Source organism: Alosa sapidissima, chromosome 12 (genome assembly GCF_018492685.1).
Source record: "Alosa sapidissima isolate fAloSap1 chromosome 12, fAloSap1.pri, whole genome shotgun sequence".
Classification (NCBI taxonomy): domain Eukaryota; kingdom Metazoa; phylum Chordata; class Actinopteri; order Clupeiformes; family Clupeidae; genus Alosa; species Alosa sapidissima.
Genome location: NC_055968.1, coordinates 32,860,973 through 32,879,935, shown reverse-complemented (window position 1 = coordinate 32,879,935; position 18,963 = coordinate 32,860,973). Strand labels below are relative to the sequence as shown.

Sequence of the window (18,963 nt, the reverse complement as noted above, 5' to 3'; positions counted from 1 at the left end):
GAACGTTCTAAGTTCCGCAACAATTGAAGGTTCTAAAATTCTGTGTTGAATTCAATGAACCCAGATATTCTTTAGAACGTTCATTTCTCAACATTCCTGTCACACCAGTGTGATGGTACTCCTTTAAGGGTTAATCTCACACACACTGGTTTAGACTGATAACACACTCTATCTCAGACACCCATTTACACAAAACACTATCTCTCTCTCTCTCTCTCTCTCTCTCACACACACACACACTCACTGGATCATAGAGGGAGCCGCTGATGTCGGCTCCATATATGGGCGAGACGAAGGTCAAGTTTTTCCAGTACTTCCTCTCCAGGTCATCAAAGTCTTTGTGCTGTGGAGTGCAATACCTACACACACACACACACACACACACACACACACACACACACATCAGAGAAGAATACATATAAAGGAACACCACATCAAAGAATACATATGCACACACACCATCAGAGCACATACAGACCAAAAAATACAAATGCACACACACCATTAAAGCAGACAAATGCATACACACACACACACACACAATGTAGTACACATTTACACTTTTATCAGAAGCTGATCAGGGCATCACACACACAGACAAACACACACACACATACACATACACACAGCCTGTCTTACTTGCTGTTGTTATAACACATGCAAACACACCCACACACCTTGCTTACTTCTTGCTAATGGTTTAATGGTGTAACACACACACACACACACACACACACAGCCTGTCTTACTTGCTGTTGGTATAACACATGCAAACACACCCACACACCTTGCTTACTTCCTGCTAATGGCGTAATGGTGTAACACACACACACACACACACACACACACACACACACACAGCTTACTTTTCACTGTTGGTGTAACACACAATAGGGCCGCACGATTTGGGGAAAATATCTAATTGAGATTTTTTTGACAGATATTGCGATTGCGATTTGCTATATGATTTTTGAATGTCAATGAATTGATTCCGTTGAATATGCCAAATGTCTCTAATTTGTGCCACCCCTGATTGGTGAACACGGCTGGTGCACAAGTCTATGTTCCTCACACAACGCACACCCACCAACCAGAAGTGGCGTAGTCAAGGAGGAAATGAATATAAAAGTCACAAATGTGACAAAATTGCGTAATTGCGTCGGTTCGTATCACGATTACGGTTGTGATAATTGTGCAACCCTATAACAGTGCGCGTGTGCATGCATACACACACAACTTGTTTACTTCTTGCTGTTGGTATAACACACACACGTTCCACACACACACGCACGTTCCACTTACTTCTTGCTGTTGGTATAACACACACACGTTCCACACACACACACACACACGTTCCTCTGAATTTCTTGCTGTTGGTATAACACACGCACACACACACGCACACCACTTACTTCTTGCTGTTGGCCAGTTTGCGGTACTCTCCGACGCTCATGGACTTCTTCTGGATGTTGTACTGGGTGAAGAGGCCGGACTGGCCAGTCACCACCTGCATGATGGGCGCTGGGATGACCATCTCCTCGATGGTGTCGTACGAGCGTCGCGGCTTCCACTCCTTAGGAGGAATCACCTGCAGGCACCAGAACAGCACTCAGAGCAGGCCACTGTGTGTGTGTGTGTGTGTGTGTGTGTGTGTGTGTGTGTGAGGCCCTGTGCGGTCTTTATACTGCAGTTTGTAACAACGCTAAACTATGGTATAGAGGTAGAGAGAGAGAGAGAGAGAGAGCGGTTGTGTGTGTGGCCTTGTGCGGACTTCATACGCTAAACTATGTTATAAAATGGTATATTCATGCATTGTTAATTAAATCTACCTATATATAATATGCAATGTGCGTTTGTGTGTGTGTGCATGTGTGTTATATGCGTGTGTGTGTGTGTGTGTGTGTGTGTGGTGGGCATGACTGTGTGTGTGGTGGGCATGACTGTGTGCCTGCGCTCGTGTGCGTTATATGCGTGTGTGTGTGTGTGTGCGCGCCTTTGCTAGTCCAGCGCGGTGCGCCCCTTGCGTCTCCATGTAAGCGTTATGTGTGTGTGTACCTTTGCTAGTCCAGCGCGGTGCGCCCTTTGTGTCTCCATGTAAGCGTTATGTGTGTGTGTGTGTGTACCTTTGCTAGTCCAGCGCGATGCGCCCCTTGCGTCTCCATGTAAGCGTTATGTGTGTGTGTGTGTGTGTGTGTGTGTGTGTGTGTGTGTACCTTTGCTAGTCCAGCGCGGTGCGCCCCTTGCGTCTCCATGTAAGCGTTATGTGTGTGTGTGTGTGTGTGTGTGTGTGTGTGTGTGTGTGTGTGTGTGTGTGTGTGTGTGTGTACCTTTGCTAGTCCAGCGCGGTGCGCCCCTTGCGTCTCCATGTAGGCGATGTATTTGCCGAAGTCGCTGAACTCCTCCATGGTGGGCCGGAAGGTCATGATCTTGCAGGCGGCGTTGGGGACGGGGGCAGGGGGGGCAGGGGGAGCCAGGCTGGGGGGGTCAGCAGGGTCAGAGGTCATCTCAGGGGCGGGGGCAGTGTCAAGGTCAGAGGTCATCTCAGGGGCGGGGGCAGTGTCAAGGTCAGGAGTGTGAACAGGGGCGGGGGCGGGATCAGGGGCGGGGTCAGGGGCGGGGTCGCTGGACTCAAGGCTAGGACGGGGCGAGCTGGACTCCATCTGTGCCTCAGGGGACTGTAGAGACATGGTGGTAGGCCGTACTGCAAACACACACACACACACACACACACACACACACACAGGATTAGGATTACTGTTTGGTTGCAGAAGTTCACTTCTGTGTCTTGCAGAGCATGGAGTTTGTTTAGATCTGATCCCATCAGCAGGTTCGGTCATTGTTATGATTTGAAATGCTGTCGGCCCCATATTCCATTGTTATGATTTGAAATGCTGTCGGCCCCGTATTCCATTGTTATGATTTGAAATGCTGTCGGCCCCGTATTCCATTGAAAACTGAAGCTTTGCATTTTGAAAACTTTGCATTCCTAAACTGATGACGTAGCAACCCATGTTCCGTTCCTGACGGGACATTGTCAGCCTGGTGGTTCTCGACTCTCCATGACTCACTGCGACTACCACTACTGGCCTGCCAGCACAGAATGCAACATGGAGACTAAAATACAAGCTTTATTGGCCTTATGTGTATGTGTGTGTGTGTGTGTGTGTGTTTACTGGCCTTGTCGTCTTTGGCAGCTTCTATAGTACGGTTAAATTCTGTATTTTTCGTTGCATGAGTGGTCATGTGATAGACGCTTCAGATGTCCCCCACACTAACTATTGTGTCCCACACAGACAAAAATCCATAATTTGCAAACATGCATGTGCATGAAACAACATATAAAAAAGAAAACAGAACAGTTTGAATGTAGCCTAACACACACACACACACACACACACACACACACAGGGCAAAGCCTAGACCCTGGGCAGGCTCACTCACAGACTCCCTCACACACACGGCTAATGTTTCTGCTTCACTTAACTGACAGTTACTCCCAGCATCACACACACACACGGGGGCACACACACGTACACACGCACACACACATACATACACGCGCACACACACACAGTCCGAGGAAACACCTGTGCAGGGTGACTCCGCAGCAGGTGTGAGAGGCAGAGCCACAGGCCTGATAAGACAGCCCACAGGCACAGTGTACACAGCTCTGTGTGTGTGTGTGGGTGTGTGTGTGTGTGTTCACACATTTTTACAGGAGATCACCCCCACAAACTCAGTAACGTCCCACTATTTAGTAGGGATGCACCGATCTGACGTTTTTGGCTTCGATACGATACCGATGCCTGGGCTTTGTGTATCGTCGATACCCGATGCCGATCCGATACCATAGTTAAATTAATAAACCACCATGTGGAAAAGACTACAAGCATCAAGCCTGACTTAAACATTCTTTCCCTAACTAAACATTATTACAGATAAGAGATGAGAAGGACAATGTGTTTAGTTTTAGGGCCTAAATTCAGCGTGGGATTGCAGGTATTGCGCATAATTTATTAAGTCCCGCAACTCTAGCCATCATAATGCGAGAAATTCCCGCACATTTTGCAGGGCTGTCTGATAACGTTAATCTAATAATGGAGTGGCGTGAATGCGAGACTGACTGAATTGACTTTAATTGAATGTAACCCCCATGCATAGACACACACACGCACGCAGGACCACTTTGCGGGTGCCTCTCTCTCTCTCTCTCTCTCTCTCTCTCTTTCGGCAGAATTTGTCCCAGCTGAAGTCAAATTATGCTATTATGATGTGCTTCTACATCAACTGCTAACCGACAGGAAAGGAAAACAATAGTTTAGCGATCAGGAAGTCAGGAATTTTGCAAACACAGAACAGAATGCATAGCCTAGAGTGGCCATGAGATACGAAGGAACATAGATGTGTTCTCCATTTGAGGAACGTTATAGGCTAATTGATTGCAGACGTGAACTGACAGCTACAGACACGGAACACATAGTAGACCTTCTTTCACTTTCTAGAGTGCACATTCATTACGTGAAAGATGTATAGCAAAACAGAGATCAAATATTACCAAATGTATCATGACGTGTGGTCACGAACACTTACTCCTATTAGAAAATCAAAACCGAAATCATGTACAGTGGGGAGAATAAGTATTTGAACCCATGCTAAAGTTGACTAAAAAGAGGAATATAAAATAATCTGTTGAAATTGATCTTACATGGTGTATTTTTCAGTTAGCCTATTAGCTGGTTCGATTTGCATTGAACTCAATGAACATCAAACCAGCTAATAGACTTAACAAAAAAAAAAAAAAAAAAAAATCTCTAGGTATGGTGAAGGGTATGTGGTGATGTAGGGATATTTTAATTCCAAAGGCCAAGGGAACTTTATCAGGATGCATAGTATCCTGGATCCATAAAATAAGTGGCCTTTCAAAATAAAAAAATGTGCCTGCCTCTATAGCAATTTAACATATGGGGTCGAATACTTATTACCCCTGTATTTTAAGGAAGAACATTTATTTATTTACGATACATTCTTCATTCACTAAAATTGGTGTTCGGGTTGGATTTTTAATCATTTTTTTCAATTAAGGCATTAAGATCAATTTCTAACAGATTATTTTATATTCCTCTTTTTAGTCAACTTTAGCATGGGTTCAAATACTTCTCCCCACTGTAAGTGATGACCACCACATTAAGTGTTGTTCTCATTGACGCCTGTAATAAGGAAAATGCTTAACATCGAGAACTTTGTTCTTAATCAATTTCGGATTGTAAAATGTATGCCCCACCCTCCCCCAAACTATATTAATCCCCTTATTAATCCCCCCTATGTAAAGGACCCCCCATTTTGAAAAATGAATTTTAAGCCCTGGGTTTGAGTATTTTCTGTTGGCCGTCACGCATTAAAAGTGTTGGCTAAAAATGCAACAAAAAGGCATGAAGATCGTAATAAATCAATAACAAATGGTGGTTAATAAAATAATTAATAATACCGTAATTTCCCAACTATTAGCCGCGGTTTATACATTGATTTTGCAAATTTCTTCAGCTATATAGGTTAATACACGGGGGCAGTATTAATATGTTTTTTTTTTTTAAATGGCATAAAACACTGTCCTGCTGTTTATACACAATGCAGCGAACACACAGGAAATTACTGTAAACCAGAAACATGACGAAATGACAAACAGAAGAAATATATAATTAGTGGCAAGTGTCTGGTTGCGCGTCACGGCTCAGTCTTTGAAGTTAAACTAAATTCGGATCGGCCCATGGATCTGCTCATTTTTTGTCAATGTCCGGGCCGATATCTGATCCTAATATCGGACCCCTACTATTTAGGCATTTCCCTTTTCGTCCAATGTCAAAATACTGGGTACTCATTTAGCGTTAAATGGTAGCCCAATTTGTCGAGAAGTGACCAAAATGGTCACGTTCGTCATCAGAACAAAGCTACATAGAGTAGGCCTTCTGGGTGCGCATCGGAGACGCAATACTGCCTAATATATCAATGCATCTTAAAAAAGCTATTAAAGATATTTTAAATATGACACTGAATGGATGACATAGAGGATTTTACCTTGTTTTCTGATAACATAGAAGATATGCTGCTTAGGTATTTTAAAAAACATGCTCAGTTGTTTTTTAACTTCACAAACCTTTAATTAGGCTGGGAAATAAAATGGTCCATTTTAGCAGATATCTAGCGCCCCCTCATGCTTATCTGGCACCCACATTAAGAGAGCGTTATGCCGATTATAATTCTTTAGTCTCTGGCAACACACACTGAGCTCAACAAGACGTGCTTTGCTTGCGTAGGGTCCTCTCTTTGTTAAATGACCTGACGTATCTAAGACACAGCCATGATATGAGCTGGTGGAATTCTCTAGAAGCTGAAAGAAAAGTGCATTAATGTTCCCGTTCTTCTCCTTGAAGTGCAGCCAGCACTCACCCGGCAGACTTCAAAGTCCTCGTTGCAATACGGACCGACTGTTGAGTCACCCGGTGTAGCAAAATAAGGTTATAATGGTATAAGTATAAGTATATATACTCTTTTGATCCCGTGAGGGAAATTTGGTCTCGGCATTTATCCCAATCCGTGAATTAGTGAAACACACTCAGCACACAGTGAGGTGAAGCACACACTCATCCCGGCGCAGTGAGCTGCCTGCAACAACAGCGGTGCTCGGGGAGCAGTGAGGGGTTAGGTGCCTTGCTCAAGGGCACTTCAGCCGTGCCTTCTGGTCGGGGTTCGAACCGACAACCCTCCAGTTGCAAGTCCGAAGCGCTAACCGGTAGGCCACGGCTGCCCCCAAATGGAACACACTGGATAGACTTCTGTCTGGACAACAAGCTCTGCAGTCTGTACCTAAATGACATGCTGATATACAAAACGTAACCAAAGCAGCATTTGCTCAGCACTGGCACAGTGGTTCAGTGACAGGTTCATAATTGATCCACTTTTGAATCAGGAATAATGTTTCATGATAAACTGCACAGGGCACTGGCGTTGTCAGTCGTGGCTCTTTTGGTTGTGTAAAAAAATAAAGAAGGACAACCTGCCGTTTTAAGATCAGGTCATCGAGAAGCAAAACCACCAGGATTTTATCGCCTTAGAGGAATATCTGATAATTACATATGCACTTCTTATCAACAGGTGGGCAAGCTCAATGGACATTTTGAATCAGAGGCGTGACTGTTCCAACAGTGACAGAGGCATGTCTGAATTGACAGTGCAGCACACACCACCCCTAACCATTGGGCTCATGGACCACCCCAAGGTCATCAGACATCTGACCGTTGGCTTGGTGTACCCAAGGGGACTATGGCTGATCTGAGGCTAAATAGTAGACCAGTTCACCTAGCCATCCCATTGAAACCCGTTCAATTTTGGCGCCACTTTGACATCAAATAACGTTACAGCTGAAGCGTTTTAAGCCTTTATATGAACTTTTTATATTTTCGGAGTAATACAACATTGTGTAATTGGCGTCATAACCTCGCCATAACTGACTTAACGGCTGAGTAATAAACTTTTTTCCGAAATCAATGCTAAAGTGACGTAATGAGCATACAACCAGAGCGGGTGAAAGCGTCGCACAGGAGCAAAATAACCGTATTCTCTGGATAAGAACGAAAGCATCGGAGAACATTTCTGCGACGTTTTGATGGATTGACAGTAGCCTAGGCTATGAATGTGGCGAGTGCTGTTTATATGAAATCACATTTATCTACGAACAACTAGGACATTTAGAACAGTAATGCAGACATGGTGGTAACGAAGTAAGTGGCTACATACCCAATCTCTCGGTGCAGCTATCACAAGAGTTACACGAGTCAGACTACGTGCCTACGTTACATTTGCGTCCCCTGAGCCTGCGCAGAAAGCCTCGTCGACCAACAGGAAACCGTTGAAATTTGCTTCACCCGCCTCGATTGACGTCTACGTGATGACTCTGTCCATATCTTCTGCTGTCTATGGGTGTACCAGTGTTTCCCCTACATTGACTTATTTGTGGCGGCCCACCACAATATCAACATTGACCACCACAGAATGATTTTCCATATTGTACTATTTAAATGGGATGAATACCTTTCATTGTAGAGCTATGTGCACCTTCGCACAGTCTCTCCTTGTCTCTCTACGGGCATGCATGTTTAAAGAAAACATTATTGGCATCATAACCACGCTAAACAGATTTGTTCAAAACTACCACCACAAATAGAATTCAAGTCTATGGGAAACACTGTGTAGTCACTAAACTTAGCTAATCCCAATTGCCTGCCTGATCCTGAGCTGATAACAGAATGGGTAGAGGACGTTAGCATGTGGCCAGAGATTCATTGGCCCGCCATATACGGCTATCTGGTTGACAAGCCCAGTGTGTATAGACGTGAAAAAGTAATACAAGTGTCAGGTGTCTTCCTTGATCTGTGTTTCGTGGAATTACACTCACAACACCTCCAGAAGGCTCAACAGCGGTGTCTGGTGTCCCAGGCTCACCCTCCCCCCTCCACAATCGTGATGGGTCTTTTCTACCAACTAATTCTTTGGTCATTCCTCTTTGTTGCTGCGGCCATTCATGATCCAATTAGAAACATAACCAGACAAAACACAAACACTTAATGAATGAGGAAAACATCAAATACCTACCAACTAATACCAGCAACATTTTCTGTCACTCCTCTTTGTTGCTGTAGCCGTTTATGATCTAATCAGCAACATAAACAAACAAACCGCAAGCCCTTGATGTGGGCACCCTCAAATACATAGAATAGTACAGTGTTTGTCAAGTTTATTTGTTAAGTTCCTTCAGTTTTTTTGTCCATTTTGTTTTTCCTTTCCAAAGATTTATAGTACCATAATCACCATTCAACCATTGCTGCTACCCACACCACTGCAAAGAGGTAGGCTCTATTTGTAACCAACCGTTATGCTAAAAATGCACTTTAATATCAATTTTGGGCGACTTTTGCCCTCTAGAAGCCATAGCTCATTACAACTTATTTGGGAGGTAGTGGTCAGTTCAGAAGTCTATCTAGTGCATTTCTGGTGAACATAAATTTCACAATCTCACAAATGGCTTAAACTAAAAATATGGAAGTTTGATATGATTCATTTGGCTACATTATTTGGATGCATGCCAAATTTGTTAAATTTTGTCCATGTGAAACTGACATTTCAATATCTTAGGAAGCACTAAAAATGAGAAGTTTGAACTTTCTTAAAGGAACATGCGAACATTTTGGGGAATGAACTTCTTTACCGTTTCCACCAGAGTTAGAGGAGATGATGCATATCCTCGTCTCTGTGCATGCAGTAACTCAACCTGACACACACACCACGTTAGCCTAGCTTAGCACAGCTCATTAAAGTGGGCAGAACCAACCAGCCCATCTCCGAAAAATGACAAAAGAACTCCAACAATCTTCCATTCAAAAGTTTGAGAGAAAAGCTAACTTTTCGGCACAAATAGGCCAGAAACAAGGAACTCTTTCTGAAAGATGTCGATCTCTTCTTGAGAAATGAGGCTCCTCCGTGTGAGAAACCGAAGAGCTCATACAACACTCGCTCTGGGTGCCATTCCCTTCACAAAGGAGCGTAAACTGGCTAGAACCAGATTAGAAAGAAGCGTGGAAGGCCCAAGTGCACAACGGAGCAAGTAAACAAATACATTAACATGTCTCTAGTTTGAGAAACAGACACCTCACAGGTCCTCAACTGGCAGCTTTACCTGTAAAACACCAGAGTCATCAACAGGATGACTTCTAGATAGAATTGCAAAGTCAAAGGTGTTCAGATCACAGAGAAAAGCATTTCTGAGACGCAGATGAAATGCTGGAGGGGAGACTCCACCTGTGTTGAGTCAAGTCACCGAGACACCGTTCTTAGAAATCTTGGGAACCTGGCACACCAAAAGTAAACCAAAAGTAACAAGCCTAGGTGTCATCTTAGATACAGAGTTAAGCTTCAAGGCCCCATATCAGTAGTTACCTAGACAGCTTATTTTCACCTGAGAAACATTGCCAAAGTGCAGCCCTTTTTAACTCAACAAGATGCAGAAAACTAATCCATGCCTTTATCACTAGTAGGTTAGACTACTGCAATGAACTTTTTATTGGTTTCCCATATAAAGAAATTGGAACTCATAAGGAACTGTGCTGCTAGACTTTTAACTAGGACCAAGAAGAGAGAACACCTCACCCCTGTGTTGGCTGAACTGCACTGGCTCCTATAAAATTGATTTTAAGGTTATGTTAATTACTTACAAAGCTCTCAATGGCATAGCACCTTCATATATCTCTGAGCTTTTAATATCTTATCAACCACAAAGGAAACTTAGATCTTACAATGATCTTCCAATCTTTTAATTGTACCCAAAGTGCTCAACAAGCAAAGTGGAGAAGCTGCTTTTATCCATTATGCCCCAAAGCTATGGAACACCCTGCCTCTGTACATCAAACAGGCGAGTTTAGTGAATATCTTTAAAAAAAAGACCTCAAAACATGAGAGCTTTTAGTTAACTCATTTGATCTGTTAGACTACTTTTTCAGATTATTCTACATTCGACTGCTGCCATTAGAGCTGCAGCCAGCCAGAAGCAGATGGGCTCCCCCTATTAAGTCTGATTCTGCTCAAGGTTTCTTCCGGGAATATGGGAGTTTTTCCTTGCCACTGTTGACATATGGCATGCTTGTAGGGGTTAAACGTCTGTATATACAGTACATTCATATAATCACAAATACTAAGAACATGTCATAAGGACATGACAAAAGTATTTCTGATATTGCTTGGTATGTTAATATGTTGTTGATCGGATCATAAACGGTCACAGCAATGAAGGAACAAAGAGGAATGACTGAAGAACTTGTAGGAAATCTGGTGGGGGAGTGTGACAGTCTGAGGGTACTTTAGTGAAGGTGAAGAAGTGGGAATTTTGTACAGGATAAAAGGAATCTTGAAAAAGGAAGGTTATCACTCCAGTTTGTAACTCTATACCACACCCTGTGTCAGTCTGTGTAGGGTGCTTGATTGGAGCCAATTTCATCCAAAAAGAGTACTGTGACCAAAAAGCACATCTCTGATGAACCAAAAAGGGAAGACACAGCCTGTTGGTATTCTCACACCATCAATAGTGTTTATTTTCTGGTTTTGGAACAGATAGCAAGTGCTGAGTTTGGTAGACTGCATCCACATTATCAAAATTAACCGAACAAACTGTCCAAACAAACTTGGGTCCGTACCAAAGGGTCAAGTGTGAATATGCCCATACTGTAAGACTACTTATTACTTCTTGTCTCGTGAAGAAGCTATTCACACAATTCCAAAAAAAATTAAAAAAAAAAAATTATGATGAGATGTTGCTAAGTTTGCATATTCTGCTTGGATCAGATCACACATAATGTGTTACACTGTTTGTTCATATGATACAGGTGATAGGTCATATCCAATTATCTAGGTATCTTAACTTGCAATCATGACAAACCACTTCACAGAAAACCTTTAGCAAATCCCTATGATGCGCAATTCCTAACCTATTCCAAGAGTTGCAGGCTATGTTCCCCATGCTTGCAACCTAGCAGTGGTGATCTACTGCAGATCACAAATAAAACACAATACATAACAATAATTTACATTCACTGTGTCTTGTATGGCTTTTAAGATTATAAATCACTGAAAACCAGGGGGGTATTCCAAGTATGTGGTTTAGTGATAAACCTGGGTTAGTTAACTCAGAGTAAGTTAAACCTCCTACAACAAGAGACCTATGGTATTGTTTTGTTAGGAGAATGAAGCCATACAGCTCTTCTATTAGGAGGTTCACCACCTATTCTGAGTTACCTAACCCAGGTTCGTCACTAAACCACATACTTGGAATGCCCCCCCAGATGTGTCTTTGGACATGTTATCTTTAATTGTTTCTTAATTCAATTTACCTATTGATAAACAACAACAAACACCCTGCGCCATAGCAACAGGCTTCACCTAGGGGCAACGTGTTCTGCAGGTATGAGGTCTCTATATTCTCTGAGCATCTCCTAGCAAGTCCCTCGAGGCAAACCACAAGGCATTACTGGATGGGAACACCACAGTCACACAACACAAACAAACCTCCAATGCAGCAGCAATTGGTAGGTCATGTGGGTTAGCTCATTTCCCTTCCGTCACAGACAAAACCAAGGCAGCAGAGGAGTCCCAAGTTAAGGTGCACAGGGCCATGTGTGGAGTGGCCCTCTGTATAGAACAGTAGAGGACTGTGCTGGATAACTATAGGCACATGGCATTGTACTGGTTAACTATAGGCACATGGTTGACACATGGCCATCCTCTGTCTTATGAGACTGCAATGCAGCTAGCTAAGCTCTCATCCCAATCAAGGTTATGGTTATGGATTTGGTAGACGCCTTTGTCCAAAGCGACACATAAATACAAAACAACATAATATTTAAAATTGAACAGGGAACAGATTAGAATGTTGGTCAAATATAATAAGGAGAATAGTAATAATAAACAACAATATCAATAGCCTAATAAAAATAAGCAATGAAAATGAGGGGAAAGGCAATAATGTCCATTCAATCAATAATATAAAAACCAGTGTTTCCCATACATTAACTTATTTGTGGCGCCCCACCACAATATGAACATTGACCACCACACAATGATTTTCCAGGTTGTACTAAATTATGCTTAAATTTGGTTAGCATCATAACCACGCTGCGTTAATTTGTTAAAAACTGTTTCATTCAAGTTAATTCTGCAAACCTACCACCACAAATAGAATTCAATTCTGTGGGAAACACTGAAAACAATGACATGGTAAGACTACATTAAGGAGAATATCAATAAAAAACAATAATGTCAAATTAATTAACAGCCTAATGAAAATAAAACAATATTATACAAACCAAACCATAACACATAAGCGCTTAAATAGGAATGTCTTTAGACCACTCTTACTTTTATTCTGATAAAACTGGTCCTAGAGGAACCGGCTCAGCAGGGGGTTCCGGCAATAGACCTGTCACATCTCCTACCAAACCTTTCTGCCCACAGGCGTTTGATTTTCAAATTTTCCACAGCTGACACATAGATTATGTTTCTGTCTAAACCAAGCACAACAATTGGAAGTCCAGCGTGTACCTGCTACTGTGCCTACAATTGTGCCAAAAAACTAGAGAATAAAAGAGCTCAGAAGCAATCAGATCAACCAATTTATCAAACGAGCCAGTCTGCCAAACGCTTTCCTTCTTTCACGTTCAAGCAAGTTTCGTCTGCCATTTGTGTAGTTCAGCAGACGAATGTTTGGAAACAGCACTTGAGTGAATAACAAAGACAGCTGGGGGATGGGGGGTGTCCAAGGGTTCAAGGCCTCGGTTTAGTTTCTGTTTTGCGCACACTACTTTGCCATTCAGTAAATGTTTACATTATATAGCGTATGTTTCTTCTAGTTTATAATTCCAACAAGTTCGACACATTCCTCACATGTATGCTTTTGATCGAACCAGCAGGGGTGGACTATTGCTATAAAGGGGGCGGTATTTTTAGCAAGTTAGCTATCCACTACCTGACCTAAGCCCACTACTAAATTCTTTGGTGTTTGTGAGCAAATCCCAAGTTAAGGCCTGTTTACTTATTCGTGTAAACCACCGATACATGAGACACAAACAGGGTGTAATTTATTTCAATGCCACAAAGTTGGATACAGTATTGCATTAATTTGCTATTCAACTATTTATCAAGAGTGTAACCAACAGATTGCAAACCGTGTGCAGTTGGGTAAGTTAGCAGCTATCAGTTAGCCTCCTGACGCTTTTGTGCGTGACGTCGCCGTAACGCAACACTTCTTGCTAGCCCCATAGAACCAACCCATAATAGAATGCTACTAGCTTGCTATGATGGCTAGCTATTCCAACAACACAGAAACTCTATCGATGGTTACACCGCACATTAAATAATTTGAACGGTTATTCACTAGGGTGATACACAGTTGCAGTCGACGGAGACGTTGGGAAGCATTCAATTATACACAGATGAATCGAGCTTGCTTGATTACTAGCTAACACGGTAACGTTATGGTGACCAATATTTCAATGAGCTCTGCATTGCCCATGGTCGAATCAAATCAGCTGGTTTGTAGAATATTCCCAACGCAAAATAATTGTAAATAAACGATAAACACGCACTTTACTGAAACCGCTGTTCTGTGCCTACTGAGGCCGATGATAATTAATCATGTGCATGATTTGACAGCATCGTATCCAAACTAGCTAGCCTCCTACCCCTTTCCTTCCATTTGAAAAAGTCAACAAAATATCCGTCGACAACCGACGTGCAATGGTGGCTTTGGCTGAAAGAATTTCACATTTTCGCATAAAACACGAAAGGTAATAATGCAATGCACGCATAACAGTGCCTTACCTCCGGCTGCCAATCTAGCTTGTTTTTATTCCTCGTATCAGATTTAAATCCACGAAATTCACAACATCGATTATCTTCCACGGCAAAGAGGAACTGGGCCTCACGCCTACCCCGGAATTTACTACCACGATTGGCTGAGCTAGACCAAGCAGTCACTCGTGGTAAACCAGTTAAAACTGTCGTTGGCTGCTTTCGCAAACAGATGTAACTCTGCACCAATTACATTAGCTCAAAATGATAGCTAGTAGTCACGGAGCTCACGTACCAGACCTCCGTCTTGTACTTCTTCCGGTATTTTAAATGGTGGCTACTAAAAATGTGTTTCACAAATTGACCTACTGCAGCTAGGGGCTTGCTATTCTTCAAATGTCAGAATTGAGATAATCATCAACCCCTTTTGTCTTAGTTTAAAATCCCCACACGTCAATAATTAATATCTGCGGCATTCAGCACTAGGACCTGACAGAATGTCAATCCGTCTGATTGATAAAATCATTCACATAAATAATTCGCTGCTTTGATCAAGCATTAGGTGATATTAATGAAAGAAAACACAGTGAAGCATGTTTCATTTTTAGAAAAAAGGTCAATAAGAATTTATTGAAAATCTGCACTTAAAACGTGTCCAAGAGACCGCTATAAGCCTACATCTAGAGAGGGGAAAAACAACTGAAGGACAAGTGCTAAAATATAAACAATTTCAGAATATACATTTCCAGTCTATAAAATATTAATAGAAACCGCTGAGGTAAAATCTAGAGGAAACAGCTGCAGCCTCAAGCAATTATAAAAATGGAAACTGAATCAAAATTAACTGGATTTTAATTAAAGAAAATGACTCTTTGCTTTCTCAGCTAAGACTGGGAGGGTAACGGGGAAAGTGTGTGGACCAAGACACATCTGGTCATCTCACAGGTTCAGCTTAAAATCGTTTCTATGGGAACGGTGTTAAGGCAAAGTGGGATCTTTGGGTGTTCTCAATCTTCCAATCATATGGCAACTATATTTGGATTAAACGCTACAACAAACCAAAGATATGAGGGAATATTACTTGGCTACATTTACAAACTGGCGATTACATCCATCACATCAAAAAGCAAGTAGGTATGACGGATTTATATACCGCGCCAATAGCGTATAAAAGTAAAGTGTATGATAGTAACTTAGAGGAATGTTAAAGCTAAACATCAAATCAACAGGGTGGGGAGGGCAATTAAGTTTGCGGAGTGGAGGGGCGGCTTGTGTTTCCTACTATAACGGGCTCACGGTTAACTCTGGGACACGAGGTCCAGGTAAGCACAGCATTGTCAATACAGCATGGTGAATCGGACCTCCCTCACTCATACACGCACAGACAGGCACACACACACACACACACACACACAGGCACGCACACACACAGGCACGCACACACACAGGCACGCACACACACACACACACAGGCACGCGCACACACACACACAGGCACGCGCACACACACACACAGGCACGCACACACACACACACAGGCACGCACACACACACACAGGCACGCACACACACACACGAGAAAGGGGCTGTGCCTACCTTAGAGCTGTGTGTACATTTATTTCGACCCAAAGGCAGAATAGCTACTGAAATGGCAAACTCATCTAATCTGCTTCAAAGGGGACTGGGGCAAACGGGATTCAACTCGGGTCAGCTGCTTTCTACAAATTTCATACAACTGGGCACACCCTGAGTGTGTGTGTGTGTGTGTGTGTGTGTGTGTGAGAGTGAGTGTGTGTGAGTGTGACTGTACAGCATTCTAGACATTTGAGGGCAGCAGTGATGTGGACTGCTGACACTAAGGACCTGATTTCCTACACAAAACATCAGCCATTTATAAAACACATTAAATCTCAGTCCATGGTCACCGGTGTTGTGTGTGTGTGTGTGTGTGTGTGTGTGTGTGTGTGTGTGTGTGTGTGTGTGTGTGTGTGTGTGTGTGTGTAGGGGGGTATGTTCCAGGCATGAGAGCTAGCGCTTCACCCTGTGGCTGTCGGACTCTACTGAACATGACTGGCTAAATGAAGGCAGTGCGAGAGAGGTGTGTGTGTGTGTGTGTGTGTGTGTGTGTGTGTAGGCCTCTACTGAACATGACTGGCTAAATGAAGGCAGCGGAGACACAAACTGATTGCATTTCATTGGCTCCTGCTCCCAGATTTAAAAGTCATTACATTTTAAATACATCAGAGGAACAGAGGTGGCGTTGCGATGAGTGACTGAGATCTGCGGTCGCCCTCAGAGTTCGTGTTGCGGTGCCGGTGTGGCGGGGCGGGCATCATCGGCCACTGCTGTACCCGGGGAACAGCTGGGTGAGAACGGCCTGGAGGGACTTGTTGACGCTCATCTGGTGGTTCTTGCCCAGGTCGTGTCGGCACGCTGGGCACGTGTACACTTCGGCCTTAAAGGACCTCTGGAGGCATTCCTACACACCAGGAGGGGGAGGGGGGGGCAGGATAGTGACATAAATGCAAAGGGTATAGGTTACAACAGCTGCTTACGATTACACACACACACACACACACACACACACACACACACACACACACTCTAAAAACACTCCACTCTAAAGGGGTAGTGTCAGAGACACACACACACAGTAAAACTGCTACAGTGTGTTTAATAGTGACACTACCTCACACAGTAAAACTGCTACAGTGTGTTTAATAGTGACACTACCTCACACAGTAAAACTGCTACAGTGTGTTTAATAGTGACACTACCTCACACAGTCAACCCACTCCACTCTGAGGGGCAGCGTTTTGGGAGAGGGGGCGTGTCTTACCCTGCAGACATTATGTTGGCACTCTGTGGTGACTGGCTGGAAGACCACTTCCTGGCAGCAGATGCACAGGAACACCTCCTCCACCTTATTCAGGAATTTCTGGGGGGGGGGGGGGGGTAGTGACAGTCAAGACCACAAAGAACTACAACGTCCAGCATTCCACATCTCAGACGGTCGACAGCAAATGGAGTACACTACATAACCATCCAACTGATCAACGATAAAGAGAGAGATATGTGTGTCACTGTGTGTGGGTGTGTGTGTCAGTTTGTAAGTCTGTGTGTGACCGTGTGTGTGACAGTGTCGGTGTGTCCACTCACCGGCCCCAGACTGAGGGACTGCATGGCCTCGTCCCAGAGCTTCTTGTTGAGCTCGTCCTCCTTGATGAGCGCCTTCTGTTCGCGGCTAAGCTTGTACGCCTCCACCTTCATCTTCTTAGACGGGCTCTTCGTTGGGGACGACTTCTCCTCTGCATCCACTGGAACACACACACACACAGCAAATTTAGCGCAACAAGTCAATGCCACACACACACACACACTTCCCCTGAGTGTTCACTGAAACACAAGCCAGCAGTGTGTGTTGCTGTTTAGTGGTGTTAGCAAGGACAACTGCTAAAGCCGGGTTCACACTGTACGCGCCAATGCACTGCGCTCGCTCAGAGTTGCTCTTGGTTGAGGTAAATGTCCCAAAGATTTTTGTTGTGCTCGCCGTCGGGCTCAACGGAAAAAAAAAAAAAAAAACTATGATTTGATTGGGCAGCCGTGGCCTACTGGTTAGCACTCTCCAGCGGGCCGCGGCTGAAGTGCCCTTGAGCAAGGCACCTAACCCCTCACTGCTCCCCGACCAGTAGGAACGGCTGAAGTGCCCTTGAGCAAGGCACCTAACCCCTCACTGCTCCCCGACCAGTGGGCCGCGGCTGAAGTGCCCTTGAGCAAGGCACCTAACCCCTCACTGCTCCCCGACCAGTGGGCCGCGGCTGAAGTGCCCTTGAGCAAGGCACCTAACCCCTCACTGCTCCCCGACCAGTGGGCACGGCTGAAGTGCCCTTGAGCAAGGCACCTAACCCCTCACTGCTCCCCGACCAGTGGGCACAGCTGAAGTGCCCTTGAGCAAGGCACCTAACCCCTCACTGCTCCCCGAGCAGTAGGCCGCGGCTGAAGTGCCCTTGAGCAAGGCACCTAACCCCTCACTGCTCCCCCATGCCCACATCCACGGCTAAAGAGCCCTTGAGCAAGGCACCGAACCCCTCACTGCTCCCCGAGCTCACTGCGCCGGGATTAGTGTGTGCTTCACCTCACTGTGTGTTCACTGTGTGTGTTTCACTAATACACGGATTAAGTTAAATGCAGAGACCAAATTTCCCTCACGGGATCAAAAGAGTATATATCCTTATCTTATCCATTTACAGTGTGGTTTAACCGTGGTACGCGCAAGAGCGGCAAAGCGCTAAAACTCCACTTGTGCTGCGCTTTGGTCGGCGCAGTGGCAGGCCAGTTGTTGCGCGCACAAGCCATGGAAAATAGTGGGCTTCATAGCGCAGTGCAGCCACTTGCGGGTACAACGTGAACCCGGCTTAAAGCGGAAATGAAGCAGTCAAATAAAACAGATGACTATAGAACTAGTTAAATATACCATAAATACAATGTGAACCCGGCTTAATAGCTATCTGGGCAACATGAGCAAATCTGCCACACTCGGGTTGTACTGGTAATAACTTCTCAGCCATGCTGGCACCC

General features: G+C 44.1%; 2 protein-coding genes across 4 annotated transcripts in view; both read right to left on the bottom strand.

The window, feature by feature from the left end:
* LOC121678011 (lysine-specific demethylase 4B-like) overlaps window positions 1-14,609 on the bottom strand; it is a 23,559-nt gene extending 8,950 nt beyond the window's left edge. Inside the window, exons 1-4 of the mRNA XM_042057176.1 lie at window positions 14,416-14,609; window positions 2,328-2,701; window positions 1,413-1,588; window positions 245-359 (exon numbers count right to left, since the gene is read on the bottom strand). Of these exons, the coding sequence (XP_041913110.1) occupies window positions 245-359; window positions 1,413-1,588; window positions 2,328-2,687 (651 nt within the window). The 5' untranslated portion in view covers window positions 2,688-2,701; window positions 14,416-14,609. The remainder of the gene's footprint in view (window positions 1-244; window positions 360-1,412; window positions 1,589-2,327; window positions 2,702-14,415) is intronic.
* A 1,744-nt stretch (window positions 14,610-16,353) lies between these two features.
* Window positions 16,354-18,963, bottom strand: part of uhrf1 (ubiquitin-like with PHD and ring finger domains 1) — a 39,961-nt gene continuing 37,351 nt past the window's right edge. For 2 of the 3 annotated variants that reach the window (XM_042056290.1, XM_042056291.1), the window contains exons 15-17: window positions 17,545-17,702; window positions 17,225-17,323; window positions 16,373-16,864 (exon numbers count right to left, since the gene is read on the bottom strand). In XM_042056290.1, coding sequence (XP_041912224.1) covers window positions 16,718-16,864; window positions 17,225-17,323; window positions 17,545-17,702 — 404 coding nt within the window. In that variant the 3' untranslated portion in view covers window positions 16,373-16,717. Of the gene's footprint in view, window positions 16,865-17,224; window positions 17,324-17,544; window positions 17,703-18,963 lie in introns of all 3 variants that reach the window. The other variant, XM_042056289.1, reaches the window with a different exon arrangement.